The 14,592-nt window shown below is 46.1% G+C and overlaps 1 protein-coding gene across 1 annotated transcript in view; it reads right to left on the bottom strand.

The window, feature by feature from the left end:
* The window catches only part of LOC133350305 (uncharacterized), a 34,510-nt gene that overhangs the window by 14,116 nt on the left and 5,802 nt on the right, over positions 1-14,592 (bottom strand). Inside the window, exons 7-31 of the mRNA XM_061564508.1 lie at positions 14,049-14,168; positions 13,599-13,715; positions 13,297-13,419; positions 12,767-12,883; positions 12,094-12,210; positions 11,784-11,906; positions 11,119-11,349; positions 10,328-10,459; positions 8,974-9,093; positions 8,462-8,578; positions 8,145-8,270; positions 7,431-7,556; positions 6,817-6,942; positions 6,344-6,526; positions 5,790-6,020; positions 5,269-5,385; positions 5,027-5,146; positions 4,558-4,713; positions 3,755-3,871; positions 3,241-3,390; positions 2,697-2,810; positions 1,991-2,272; positions 1,174-1,359; positions 879-977; positions 347-544 (exon numbers count right to left, since the gene is read on the bottom strand). Of these exons, the coding sequence (XP_061420492.1) occupies positions 347-544; positions 879-977; positions 1,174-1,359; positions 1,991-2,272; positions 2,697-2,810; positions 3,241-3,390; positions 3,755-3,871; positions 4,558-4,713; positions 5,027-5,146; positions 5,269-5,385; positions 5,790-6,020; positions 6,344-6,526; positions 6,817-6,942; positions 7,431-7,556; positions 8,145-8,270; positions 8,462-8,578; positions 8,974-9,093; positions 10,328-10,459; positions 11,119-11,349; positions 11,784-11,906; positions 12,094-12,210; positions 12,767-12,883; positions 13,297-13,419; positions 13,599-13,715; positions 14,049-14,168 (3,648 nt within the window). The remainder of the gene's footprint in view (positions 1-346; positions 545-878; positions 978-1,173; positions 1,360-1,990; positions 2,273-2,696; positions 2,811-3,240; positions 3,391-3,754; positions 3,872-4,557; positions 4,714-5,026; positions 5,147-5,268; positions 5,386-5,789; positions 6,021-6,343; positions 6,527-6,816; positions 6,943-7,430; positions 7,557-8,144; positions 8,271-8,461; positions 8,579-8,973; positions 9,094-10,327; positions 10,460-11,118; positions 11,350-11,783; positions 11,907-12,093; positions 12,211-12,766; positions 12,884-13,296; positions 13,420-13,598; positions 13,716-14,048; positions 14,169-14,592) is intronic.

Raw genomic sequence — 14,592 nt, 5'->3', positions numbered from 1 at the left:
GTATTGTTTCTTGTCTTCGTTTGTTTCGTTCGCACAATATAGCTCACTCCATTAGCTTAAATGTAACATTAGCAAATAACAGGAATATATCTTCAATAAATTAATTTCACACAAACAATCGATGAACTGATACACCATTGCATGCCGAGCAATGAGCATTGTGTGCAGCTGTGAGCTAACAGCAACTGGCTGCTGTGTTCAGAATCAGAATCCGAATAAGTATATATACTGGAGGAATCCGATCTGCTCCAAAGCTCTTTTTCACAGATGTTCCCGAACTATCAAAGCAACCGCTGCGACCGATGCGCTCGCGAAGCCCTCTTTGGGGGTGAGCGGGGTGACTTACTCGTCAACGTGCCGTTGCGATCGCTGGCCGACAGATGCACCGTGCGGATGACCTGGTCGCCAGCGGCTGTGCTGCAGTTCCCGACGAGGTCGAATCCGGTGACTTTGAGAGGAGCCGGGGCGTTGGAGTCCCACGAGAAGGTCCCCCCATTCGGGTTGATGCTCACCGCGGAGAAGTTGCCGATGGCAGATGCCGGGTCTGTTAGGTGGGGAATAAACCAACGAAACATCATGAGTTTCGATGAGTGAGGTGGATTTCAGTTTTCTGACGATGTGTTCTCCTCTCTGTGTGTTGTTGAAACTTTTCGTTTTGCTGCTGAGCACTCATTGTTCCGTTGGATTTTCTCGTGATTTACAGATTTTATTTCGTGTTGGTGGATTTGAAAAAAAACATAACATTTCGTTGAAGGTTACCATGTGTGTTTTTCAAGTTCTGTTGTATATCTCCCTGATGTGTTTTCACTGTGTACCAAAACGCTGAAAGTCAGAGTGAAGTTGAACATGACCTAAGGTACCGGGATGTTGTACTGTACCTGGCCGTGTCATGAACGAGATTCCGTCGTTTATCGTGCAACTATTGTCGGAAGTCACCAGCCTGAAGCAGACGCGGTAACTTGAACCCGGTTTCAAATCTGCAAAACGGAAAACAGGTCAGAATTTACAAAACATTGTACGCACAAAAACATGCACTTCGGCATTTTCTTTCCAGTACTTGGAAACACGACACCTCGGTGTGAATCACAACCCCCAGAAAAGCAACGGACGAAAAATCCAAGGACGGCCGATAAGTGGCAAGACAAGGCACAAAGCGAAGGCGAGCATGCTTACTGGTGAGCGGGAGTTTGGTGGATGTTCGCTGGACGGGCATGCTGTTCACTTCAAGCGAGTTGTAGGGCTCCGTGTAGTAGACGGCCTTGAATGCAGCTGGTGTCTCCTGAGTGGGGCTCCACTGCAGCTCCACGGAGGAGGCGGTGAGCGCCACCGCCTGCAGCCCCGTCTGAAACTTTAGGCAGTCTGGAGACGCAGAGAGCACACGGAAGGGAAACAGAGGCACGAGCTTTAAATTGTCCCCGCAAGGGCTGTGCCAGTCGGCCCTTTTCACCTCTCTGTCAACCCACTGATGGATGAAAGCCTTCTCGTGCAGTCCCGTCACGGTTGGGAGGAGTGGGGGGAGTGTTTAAGCATGCGCTTGGCCATGCTGGTCAGTGCAGGTGGGTGAAGGGGTGCCCCAGGACCGGTCCTTATATCACTCACTACTGATGATAGCCGGAAATCCAACTCAGGTCACCGGGTTCACAGTGCAATGCGTGAACAAGCGTGGCCAAACAAACCCTACATGACCGACGCGGCATGGGGAGGCCTTCATCCAGCAGTGGATTGACAAAGGCCAGGAAATTGCTCTTATTATACTACGTGGAGTACGGGTCCTAGTTGACTCAAGCGAGTACCTGGTGTGAAGTGTAAACATCGCCACTGGGAAGACAAAGGTGACTGAGAGTGGTGCTGGCCACCCACCCCCGTCGTGTGCCGTTCCGGCCTTCATTAGGTGCTCGCAAACAGCACTTGCCCCAAAAGTCCGTCGTGGCAAAACATGGAATCTTTGCCTTTGTTACATGGAGCCCTTTCGAGTGGTCATGCCCCTTACCGGAGTAGCAGAGGGTGGTCACGAAGCAGCTGCTGCCTTTGCTCTGGCCCGTGTAGACAACGGGCAGAATGTCGATGACGTACTCCGTGAAGGGCTCCAGGTTGTCCACCACGCGGCTCGTCAGCTGGTAGGGCACGTGACTGGTTACCACGGTCTGGCCGCTCGTGAGCCCCTGGCGGAAGAGGAGCCCCTGAACGGGCGCCCCGCGCGAGTTGAGGGCCCACGTGACGGTCACCGAGCGGCAGTTGACGGTGCACTCCAACCTCAACACCTGGGTCACCTCTGCGAACACAGCAGGAGCGGCAGTGGCGAGGCAAAACAAGTTAATGAATGAATGGCTCCATGGAGATCGATGTCCTTGCAGTTTGGAGGTTGTGCGATGTTATTGAGGTTCAAACAATGCTGCAAGGTAAGGTTTTTGGGTCTTTGAGTAATATATTCTCCAATGTTGACAAAATGGGATTGTTAATACAACAAGAAACTAAAAACCTTACTTAAATGTATTGGTCATTAATCTCTAATTAAGTTTATGAAGATGGTGGACTATTGTTGTTGCTGTGAATATGGAATTTCGAGTTTCACAGAGTTGTATTTCGTAAAAAAAAAATATGGTATGTAATAAAAACATTTTTAATGCATAAATCTCCTGGTTACATGGCACGTCTAGAGCGCTGGGTTCAAGTGAGCGTGCGGTGAGATGCGTCACCTTCTTCACAGTAGGTGCCCGTGTAGCCGGTCACACAGGAGCAGCTGAAGCCATTGTCGTTCTCTGTGCACTTCGCGTTGTGCTGGCAGGGGTTGCTTGCACAGTTGTTCCCGACTGGAGAGATGGAAACAATGCAGATTAATTGCCCAGTCATGTCGTAAGCATGCGTCGACCAATGTTAATGTATGTATGAATGTAGAACTTATTTTGCACCGTACGTAGCCAGCCGCGATAATCGAAGGTGTAGGGGAAGGGTAACATACTAAACACAAAGAACAGTTCTAAAGAAATTAGTTTTCAATCTATATTTAAAAGTGCATAGCTCCACCGGCTTCTTAACATCGGAAGGAAGAGCGTTCCAGACGGTCGCAGAAGTGGATCTGAAAGTGCGCGATGGCTAGCCAAAAGCCGCTGTGATAGTTTATGATCTCCTCGGCGAGATTAGCAAAGTAGTTTGACAAAGTTGTGAGCAGGTTTTACATGTATTGATGATGATGATGAATGCATTCATAGCTTATGATGTAGGTGAGCCACCCTTCTCTACCTTTCATGAACTGAACCTTGACGTATCCATTGTTCTGACGGTCGGATATGAATCTGTTGCAAATTAAGTCGCTGACGTTGGCTTTAGTGAGAGTGAAGTTGTCCGGAATGTTGTCCGAGACGGTTTGCTTGTACGTTTCTTGCAGGGATCCTGCGAGGCAGTGAAACGACCATGAATACACACAGCTGCGACAGACGCGGCTCGGTAGCACAAGGCTGATACATAGTGCTTCATTAGTAACGATGATGGACTGATCACATCTGAAACAACTTCATGTGTTCTCCAGAGTACAACATTCTATGATCTCACCCTGACTAAATGCACAAAAATTACAATGGAGATATCATCGCTTGTGGCCCTGTTGGTTGTTACATTTTACACTGCAGTTACAGATGTAATTCATGTGGTCGGTCATGTTGTGGATAAGCAGAATAATTACACTTTTAGGCGATGATTATATTTGGTTTAGCACAAATTGTTAATCATGACACGGCTACTGCTGTTGCAACCTTACCTGTCTTTCCAGAAATCTGCAGGACCTGGTCATTGAGGTTAATTTGTGTCGTCTTGAAAATGTCAAAGAAGTCTTCTTTAGTCTCAGTGCTGAAATTGACAAACTTGTAGGAGATGCCTGGGGGGAAAGAGACAAACATCTCAATTAAGGTAAAAAAAAGCCCAATGCCATGAATTGCCACCTCATTGTGTCTTTGTGTTTTTTGTAACCAAAGTTCCTGAGCACAGGCCCAAAGGCCTAACAAGCCAAGCGGCCAGCAAAAAGCATAAATTATGAAGGTGCAATCGATACGAGTAAATTCGTTTCTTGAATGAAGCAAGGGTATAAAAAACTTCATAGAACAGGTAATGGGCAGAAATTTTAAAGTGGAGCAGCATTAGAAAAGAAGCAGAAAGATAATTAAAAACTAAGGCACTGAGCTATATAGCCCTTTTTCAGAAGCGACCTGGCCACAAATGATAGCTCAACGAAGTGGCTTATCACATGGACATTTATAGCAGCCAAACACTCGAAACACATGTTTCTAAATGTGCATGCAAAAATCCACGCGACCACGGGGAGAACATGCAAACTCCAAATATACAGACGTCAGGGTCAGGATCGAACCCACGACCTCCTGTATACCTGCCGAGGTATTTAACACCTCGCCACCGTGGCACCCTGTTGTGACCTGCAGCGTGGTGGTTGAACACAGAATGGAGAAGTTTAAACAGTCAGTGTGTTGGGCCGAGTCCTCAAATATGGATGGAGGAAACAACAACAACAACGGTCCAAGTGTCGCCGAAGACGTGATCTCATCGTACCCGAGTAGTTGGTGAGGTTGAAAAACCAGGCCACGTTCTCCTCAGGCCGGTATTCGCCGGGCCATCGCGGGGACCGCAAGAAGCCCGACGATCGGTTACAGAACGTGACCGTGTAGTTCTTCTCGTTCAGGATCTCCGTGAAAGGGCAGGTGTCCTCTGTGGATAAACCCGTGAGAAAATGTTACTTAATGAGGACGCAGACAAATGCGGAGTCTCCTTGTTATGGATGTGGAACTTATTTTGCACCGTACGTAGTCAACATATATGGATGTATCTTGAACTTCTTTGGCACCGTATGTAGCCTATGACCCGTGCACTTTTGGTAGCTTGAAAAAAACCCACTATATCAGCTCTCCTCAGACTGACGAGAACATTTGCTTCACAATGGACTGTTTCTTTCCGCTTGAGCTATCTACTCTCAGAAAGCCACACTTTCTTGGAAAATATTTGATGTTTTGCGTTCACTTACCCACACACACGTTGTTGGAGAAGACGTAACCGGGAGGGCAGATGCATTTGAATCCACCATCCAAGTCCATGCACGTTGTGGATGCGGGGCAGGTGCAAGGGTTTAGGCATTCGTTCACATCTGTCACGCGCACAACAAACACGGAGGCAGTGTTCAGGCTTCAGAGCCCCTTCCTTTTACATGCACTGACTTGCTGACCACAGGTAAATGAAGGTTGTGAAAATAATCGTAGCAATACCCACCATAGCATTTTTTCCCAGTGCCCACCCATCCACTGGGGCAGACGCAGCGTGGGGCCCGAGGGTTGCTGATGTCGCAGATGGCGTTGGGGTCGCAGCTGTTTTTGCAGGGGTTGATAACTGGAGAGGGAGAGAGGGAAAATAGCACAGACAGAGAGGCAGATTGAAATGTCAGTCTCCTTCTTTCGTATGGCTGATGTCGATGCAGAGCACCTGCAATTAGCAAGTTTGACTTCGTACGGTGTGAAATAAGTTCGACATACATACAGAGCAACAACTACAATTTCACTTTCAGATGGTCAAGCCAAACTATCACCTTGTGGGTTGGGCATTTTGCATAGTTGCATGTTGTACGGTCCGTTCTGGACAATCGCAGTCGCACATTGGAGAGTTTCTAATTTTTCCTTTTGTACATCAGGTATCTGCATCTGCCAATGTCACAGTGAGGCAAATCAACTTGACCAACGGCACCAAGAGGAACCTACGGCCGTGAATGTGGCATGCTCGAGCGGGCAGCGACTCACTGTACTCAAACTCGATGTTGAAGCCGGTGCGGGGCTCATTGGCGTCCGAGTGGAACTGGACCCAGGTGCTGGTGCTGCTGCAGTTGAGGGAGTAGAAGACGAAGGAGCTGAGGTCAATCTTCTCCCCCGTGAGCCTGCCCTGGCGCAACTGCGGTGGATCCATGCCGCAGCCGTAGTCCACGTAGTCGTCCGTCTTCTCCAACGACATGTTCCAAATTTTGAAGCTCAGTCCTGTGGTGGGCATATGCGAAAATAATTACAATCACAATGTACGGCCCAATGTCAATTCCCTTCCAGGTGAAAAGTTTCCACGCCAATGTAGTCGTGTTGGTCTTTAGGGTTGTTTGACCGTGCTTTGTCAGGCTGGTCAATGCAGGGTGGTGAAGAGGGGGAGACCCAAGAACTGGTTCAGATATCAATAGTTTTAGCTGTGGCTGGGAATCAAACTCAGGTCACGAGATTCACAGTGTAGAGTAAAAGCTAGCAGCACACTTTCACAAACGCTATAATTGGGAAAAAAATGCTTTGAAAATGTTTGTTTAAGCCTCACTCACCATTGAAAGCAACGGAGTCATTGTTGAACTGTGCACTGTCGAAGAACCAGTATGAGTTGCTGTTGAGGGAATAGTTTCCAGGGTAGTTTGGGCTCGTGATGTAGCCCGTAAAGCAGGGGCATGCATGCTTCGCAGGCACTTCGAGACTGTTTGTGGCAAGGTCCTGGGAAGGGCAGTAGCAGCCTAGGATGGAAGAGCGATACACAGCACGTGAAAAAAACTGCTGGGCCATTTCACCATTTTGGACGTACATTTCAGATATTTTAATAAACGCGGGTAATCAAAAGTGTAAACGTGACATGGCTTTTTAGTTTGGCAAAGTATTTCAATTAATTGCAACTGCAATTCAGAGCAAAATAATTTATCCACCTTTCTTGATTAGGGAGACATGTATATCAGACTTATTAAGATGAAACGACGTTTTCATGTGTGCAGGGATGGTGGTGGTGGATTCCGTTTCACGTGTGACATACCATTGCAAGTGATGCCATCCCCTTTGAAGTAGGGTTTGCAGTCACACTTGAAGGACCCACGTGTGTTGGTACAGATGGCGTTCTGATTACAGTTGTTCAGCGTTGGGTTCTGGCACTCATCAATGTCTGTGGAAATATGGACAACATGTGCCCATCATGAGCATCGCCCAGAAAATCACCCAGGGAACCCCGAGTTTTTTGGCAATGACCACAAAAAACGTGCTTACTTACAGTGATCAATGCATTGTATGTTCCACTCAAAGGGTTATTTTCATCCAAAAAATAAAAAATAAACAGATTTTCATTTATAGGCGATTAAATTACACGGCATCTCAAAAAGCACCTGACATCAAAACCTAAAAAACCCACAATCAGATAATTTTTGGCGGAGAAAACACAACAACTCCATTTACATTTTCTCCAAAAAGAAAACATTAAGTAACTGGGTGGGGGACAAAAGTAAACAAACTTACCGTGGAAACCATGAACTAAACATTCATCAAAAACTGCGGCTGGGCAAGCGCCTGCTTGCCCCAGCAATGGTTACGTTCACACCGCAGCTTGTGCCGCAGGTGTCGCGTTTGCAGACGGGAGCGCGAAGCTCCGGCACTCACCGAGGCACATGTAGCCGTTGAGCCCGACGCTCAGGTAACCGGGGCGGCATCCGCAGCGGTAGCTGCCCACATTGTTGAAGCAGATATGCTGGCAGCCCCCGTTGTCGCGAAGGCACTCATCCACATCTGTGTTTTGGGGGGGGGGGGGGTACACGGGCATGGGCGAGAAGTGATTGCAAGTTTGTTGCTGTCGTCACCGATTGCATTCAGTAACAGGAGCAGCTCAGGATACAAACAGCAGGGGCACGCCTCCGACATCAAACACACATTCTACCCAAAGACAGGTTCATGGCCACAAGTTCTATCCATCTCAGCCAATCCCACTCTCTCTATCTCTTCACCTCAATACAGCTAGAGTTTCTGAGCAATAACTAGGGAAGGATAGTTGAGATAGCTTCCCCTGGCCTTCTTCAACAGTGTTTTTTCAGGAGACACCATGAGCAGATACATTTTGATGTATACATGCAGGTTAGGGTGTGTTGTACATCCAATGACACATCAACTATTGCCTTCGTGTGAAACAGGACAAGAACACAGTCAAGAGAAACATTCACAGAAGTGTTGAGCCGATGTAAAATTACCCATCAACACAATTAATGCCCGATGATGTGGTTTCATTGCATAGACAAGTGTCAGTGACATTATTCACACATTCACACTCTTAATATCCGCCGCTAGCTGCTGCTGCTTGAATAGTGCAGAGGAGGCATTCACCTTGGCACGCGCCCTTCACGTCCTGGTAGCCAGGCGTGCACTGGCAGCTGTAGGAGCCGATTGCATTCACGCATTTCGAGTTCGGTGGGCAAGAGAAGAGGTTCACGCTGCTGCATTCGTTGAGGTCTGCAACGAGAGAGAGAAGCACATTCAGAGGCCAGGTCAGCAGCGTAGTCTCGCTGACCGCTTCCCATTGCCAGTATTATCACGTCGAATTTGAAAGCTATGCACGCATACCGCAGCGTCTTGTAAAAACAAAGTTGAATTACGATGCCATGTGCAGTAATTACAAATCGCCGTTGTATTGGTATCCTCACCGGTGCATGTGTTGTTCAGGTAGATGTAGCCTGCGGCACACTGGCAGGTGTAGCTGCCGAACGTGTTGAGGCATACGGTGTTCACTGGGCAAGGCTTTCTTACGCATTCATCCACGTCTGCACACAGCCACCAACGCCGCAGCGCAACAACAACACGTGAGCGATGGCGGAAGAAAATCATCGATCCCTATGCTCACGATGCATGCAACAAAGGGTGATGGTGGTCGCAGGGGACTTAAAATGCATGGAAATTATGCCCATGGCACGTGGCTGGTGAATGTGGCTAGATAATGCAGAAAACAAAGCTGCACAAATGGGATATGGGGAGGGGTGGGGGAACCAGCAAATTGACACAGAAACAAAACAAGACAACAATTTATAAACTCTTAATTTTAATCACACTCCCAAATTCTGAAAATTAATTTGATTCATATTTGTGGGGGAGGGGGGGTGGAGGTGGGGGTTGGTTAGCTTCTTTGCCTTCCTCATCTCTGGTGTGTGGGTGGATTTACCCTGGCAGGTGCCTCCAACTGTGTTGAATCCTGCGATGCAGATGCAACTGTAGGAGCCGACATTGTTGCTGCACACCTGGTTAGCTCCGCACCTGTTCAGAGTCAGGCACTCATCCACGTCTGAGGAAATTCAAATAGGGGCAAGGGGACACACGCGCACTCTGTATGGGCCCACACTCTGTGACTATTTAAATCCTTTATATTAAGTTCACTTGCTTGCTTGCGCGCTTACGACCGTGCAAATCTTTCGGTCGTTTTTTATTTAAATCCTTTATATTAGTGATCCAATCGAGCTGACATTTTGCACACAGACTCGTTGTGCGTGACAATTTATTTTCGTGAAATTTTTTTCCAAACTTTTCCACTTTTTAGGATTTTTTTTTTTCATATTTAATTTAAAATACCAATGTGATAAAAATTAAACTCTTACTCAAGAAAAACAGAAATGAATAATAAAATAAAACCGATGCCACGCATATAAAGGATTTATAGTGAAAAACTTTGTTTTTACGGGTTAATTTTTATACAGACTCGGCCTGCATTGGCCTCACAGATTGACATGTACGAACAAAGTGTCCATGCTCAGTGTCTGCTGAAGCAGAGCGCTCCCTCTCGTGGCGTGAGCAAGGAATTGCAGGGCTGCACCTTTAACAATTTAACTTTCACAGGTTGGCCTCACTGGGCCTTAGAGACTCGTATCAGGGGGCTCCTGCTCTGGAAAGTTTGTCAAAATCATTTCCAAGCGTTTTAGCAATGAACGCAAATGTAGTGTGCTCAGAGTAAGCCCAGTAAATGTCCACGTACAGACAGCCTGCAAATTATATTTGCTGTACTACCTCCAACATGGACGTTATTGGCTTGCAGATAAGGGGTTTACACACATTATCTCGATCTAACATTTAAATCCTGCTGCCAAAACACTCGGCAGTAATTTACCCGATTACGATTCGTATTTATTGGGAACTTAAATGACCCAGCATTTCAAAGCACCTTATATGCCCACCTGTGATTTCTCTTTTTGTAACCTAGTGGACCCCCAATGACAGCTGCCCCTGTGCAGCACTAGGTGATGCTACATGGGCCTGATACCCAATGGGCTGAAACACCTTTATATTTAGCGGATGGCAGAGCTTGGTCAATTATTGGCACCGGCTCACCACCTGGCTGCCTTGTCTTTGGTTTCTCGGCGATTGTGATATACAATTTGCATAAACGACGCCATTAAAAAGTATCATCATAAAATGTGGATATTGGGAGCCATAAATAGTAGCTCCCTCGAATTGCTACGGATAAGAGCGAGTGACTGAAGTGACTGTAGTGATGTCAGTGCCTTCACGGCAGCTGGACCGCATACCCGTGCAGACGGTGCCATTTCCTGCGTAGCCAGCCTTGCACTGGCACGTGTAGGCCGATGTCCCCAGCGTGCTGATGCACACCGCATTTTCACTGCAGAGTTTCTGGCCAGGTACTGTGCACTGGTTGACCGCTGCAATACATGTGCGCATGAAGATGAAAAGTTTAATTTCTTTGACACATTTAAAATATATACCGGCTGCATTGTCTTTGGGACCTCCCTTGCCAGTATCAAAATATAAGAATAGGTTTTACCCTATTCTTATGTATTATCTTTCATTAGCCAATGAAGATTCTCTATTAGCTACTGTAAACCCTGAAATATATCACATTTATAATAAAATAATGATAATTTGCAGACCTTTGTTAATCCACCACTGGATGAAGGTCGATCCGTGCCTTTTAGTCACGGGGATTTTTTTTCTACAATACTTCACCACGTTGGTCTTTGTGGGTTTGGTGAAGGGGAGCCCAGGACAGGTTCACACATCACTCGCTACCGATGTTACTCGAGGTCGGGAATCAAACTCAGGTTTGCTAGGTTCATAGCGCAATTCTGGAACTGCTGTGGTACTGTTACACCTAAAATAATGTAAGCGACTTCACGGCTTGCATTCATATGCGTGCTAGCTTCCAATTTTACAAACATTTTACCTGGAATACGCGGCTGTCAAGGAGCAATGATTTGTTCAAAACAGCGCACGTTGCAAACTCTTCTACAAGAAAAAATGCATTCATGCACTATGTTGCTTTACGTACGAATTTTACAATCATCTTCAAAAGAAAGCTTGCCTGTTGTGAAGCGAAACTTGAAGCCTGTGCAGTTGATGTCGCGGTCGGACGTGAAGTGCATGTAGGCCGGCGTGCCGGGGATAAACGGCAGCGAGATTGTCTCGCCTGCCGTCTTGTTGCCTGAAAGCGACTGTTTGATCGTGGTCTGATCAAGGTAGTTGCTTCCGAGGCCCAAATCCAGATAGTCCTGGTTTTTCTGGGTGCAGAACTTTTCCACAGTCAGCGTCACACCTGTGTTTTCCCCGCGGACGGAAGAAGAAATCAACGTGGGTGTGAACTCATTGCTGTGAATAATCAAGTGGCAAAATGAGCCGTAAAAATAAACTCAAGCATATTAGTAACCTGCCCATAGGGGAGAACAAAAACATGGGCATAAATAAAGTTGGGCCAGGCTGCACAATATGTCACGTTATATACATTCTTCCTCTGTTATGGCAGAAAAGAACATGCTATTCTTGTGAATTAACCTGATTTTCATTGCATTAGTTCACGAATGGAGCACCTTATGCATGACACAAAAAGACACAGCTTGTAGTGGAGTCCAAAGGGATTATCCCAGAAAAATATGGTCAACTCCACCACGACAGCGATCGCTATGCACGTCAGCTCACATTTGGTCCTAGTGTGCATACACGGTGACCAGTGTATAGATGCGAACCGCCTACCACTGATGCCGCTGCTCGCGCTGTAGTTGAAGTTCCAGTGCGCGTCCGCGTTGTTGCTGTAGTTGAGGTAAGCGATGTAGCCATTGGGATAATTGCACACTCCATTGACAGGACAATACGGACCTGCCAATGAAAACACAACTTTAAAAAACAAGAAAAATCTTGCCAAATGGAGAATAGGTAAACGAAGTAAAAGCAGTGACGTGCAAATTACACGTACAAAATACAATGAACCGAAAAATAGTTCTAAGAGATCAATGTGAAATGTAACTTTTGTTGTAGCTTGAGTGGGTTAGTGCTTGCTACTGACCTTCACAAATGTTTCCATTGAGCTGGTAATCTAGGGGGCAGTTGCACTGGAAGCCACCTGCGGTGTTGATGCACGACGCTGGAGCTGCGCAGGGATTCGCTAGGCATTCGTTGATGTCTGTTGAAGCGGTGCACAAACGTAACATCATGTTTGTTTTGAGTGTTTCATATATATCAAGAAAAATCAAAGAGAGCGGCAGGCAATACATATAGGTATATTACGGTACATATTACAGAAGGAAGAACCATTGCCAAAAATGTTAGAATATTATTCAGGTATCTGTTGCAAGGCAGTGTTAAATGACAAATGTTGTTTTTATTCGTACATATACAAAAAAGGATGCGACTCATATACATATACATTTAGGAATTAACATTCAGTTTCGCGTAAATTGACTTCGGTATGTTGAACTTCTTTCGCACCGCATGTAGCCAACCCGTGCCAATCGGAGGAGCAGAAAGGAGAGAAGATTAACAACAATTAAGAAAAGTTGTAAGACAAAATGTGTTTGACCACTTACACTATGTTACATGCTGTGTGCTTGATTCACATTCTGACAAAATGGCACGCAACTCATCGCTTGCCAATTTGCCCCATTATTGGTGACACGAACATTCAGCAACAAGCCGCAATTGGGGCCCTGTCTGCTTGCTGCGTTACGTGGCCTCCTCACCTTGGCAGACGCCCGATACGCTCGTGAAGCCATTGTTGCACAGACAGGTGTAGGAGCCAGGAGTGTTTTGGCAGATCGAGTTGGATCCACAGGCGGATATCAGGCACTCGTTCACATCTGCAACCAAAGCAACATGAAATGTGAGCAAAAAAAAAATGCGTGAGGTCCTTCCTGGCCAAACGAGTGAACCCACAGACGAGCGATCAAACGTCATTCCCAAGATTCCCGACACCTCATGAGGAATTCGAAAACAAAGAATAGTGATACCTACAACTACCTAATGTCACAGTGAGAAGAGCACATGGCTGAAAAAAAATCACACATTTACATTTAAAAACTACTCAGCCACTTCATGAGGCCTCCTTTGCCAGTACCAAAATATACTAATCGGGTTTTTCCCATTTTCTCTGGCAAAAGGTGTCAGTTTTGTTGCCAGAGAAAAGGGGAAAAACCCTATTCATATATTCAGCCACTGTTGGTGTCTGCAGACGTGAATGTCAATAAAATAAAAAAGGGGCTCCATCACCAACCTCTGCAGGTGTTGTTGGCTGCGGTGTAACCGGAGGGGCAGTTGCAGCGATAAGATCCGGGGAGGTTTTCGCACGTTCCGATGGGGCACATGGGACTGGCAGTGTTGGCGCACTCGTTGATGTCTACAAGGCGTAATGAATGCAGTAAAAAGCATCAAACGTTGCATGCTCAACAACCGTAAATCTGTTTTACGAGCAGAGAGTGAAGCACCCCCCCCCCCCCCCCCCCGTTAAGTCAAAGTTGAATTGTATTCAAATGTTACGGAAAGCACAAGTGGATTGTGGGCTGACGGTGATCTTACCGAGGCACATTGTTCCATTTGAGGAGTATCCGGGTTGGCACTGGCAGGTGAATGACCCGATGAGGTCAGTGCAGATTGCGTTGGGGCCACAGGCACTCGTCAAACATTCATTAATGTCTGAAAAACAAACGGAGCGTAAATCTTTGTTCATGTATTCTCTGTTATAATGACAGTCAAGTTAATTTATTTTCACCGATATATGGTATATGTTGATAATTATGTTGAAGTTACACATTGCTGCATTGTTGAGTGCTTTGGTTACTTTGTCAAGCATGCGTAATGGTTCATGTACATTTATGACGGCACAAAATAATCGGAAATTCAGCAACGCATGTTTCAATTGTAAACAGTCGGTTGCAATTCGAATTACTCATTTTATACGTGGTTAAGGACACAGCGGATTCGATTAGAATTCAGAAGAGTGTTATGTATACATGTTGTATGTCATACTTTCACAGATCCTTGCAGAGTTCAGCTGAAAGCCTCTTAAGCAGTTGCAGACGTAAGATCCATCAATGTTCGAGCATGATCCACTACTTCCACATGGATTGTTTAGGCATTCATTTATGTCTAAGATAAACACAAACACACAGACATCAACAAGAAATACTGAAAACTAGTTTTGATTGAAACAAACCCAAGTGTTGACCCAAGCAACTTTACTGAGAATGAAATCATTTTCCTAAGTCACAAAAGCGATGGTTCACAATGTAAGCCCTTTTGTCCATGAACAATTTTGCTCTCTGCAACAAATAACAGAATATCATACAATTTGAATTGATATAGCATCTGAATGCGACTACTTCTGTACTGCTGTACAGAAACAGTGGGTATACTTGTTTCAGAGAGGGGCAGTCCATCAAAGGCAGAATGGAAAAAGGTTGTGATCCTGGACTTCAAGGGGAAATTAACAGCACTGATGGCTAAAGGAGTTCCAGAATGTGGGAGCAGCAGAGGAGAATGAGCGATGTCCCACTGACTGAAGGTTGACCGA

The sequence above is a fragment of the Lethenteron reissneri genome, chromosome 33, assembly GCF_015708825.2.
Source record: "Lethenteron reissneri isolate LAM-NWPU_2019-01 chromosome 33, ASM1570882v1, whole genome shotgun sequence".
NCBI classification, from domain to species: Eukaryota; Metazoa; Chordata; class Hyperoartia; order Petromyzontiformes; family Petromyzontidae; genus Lethenteron; species Lethenteron reissneri.
This window is presented reverse-complemented; position numbering and strand designations above follow the sequence as displayed.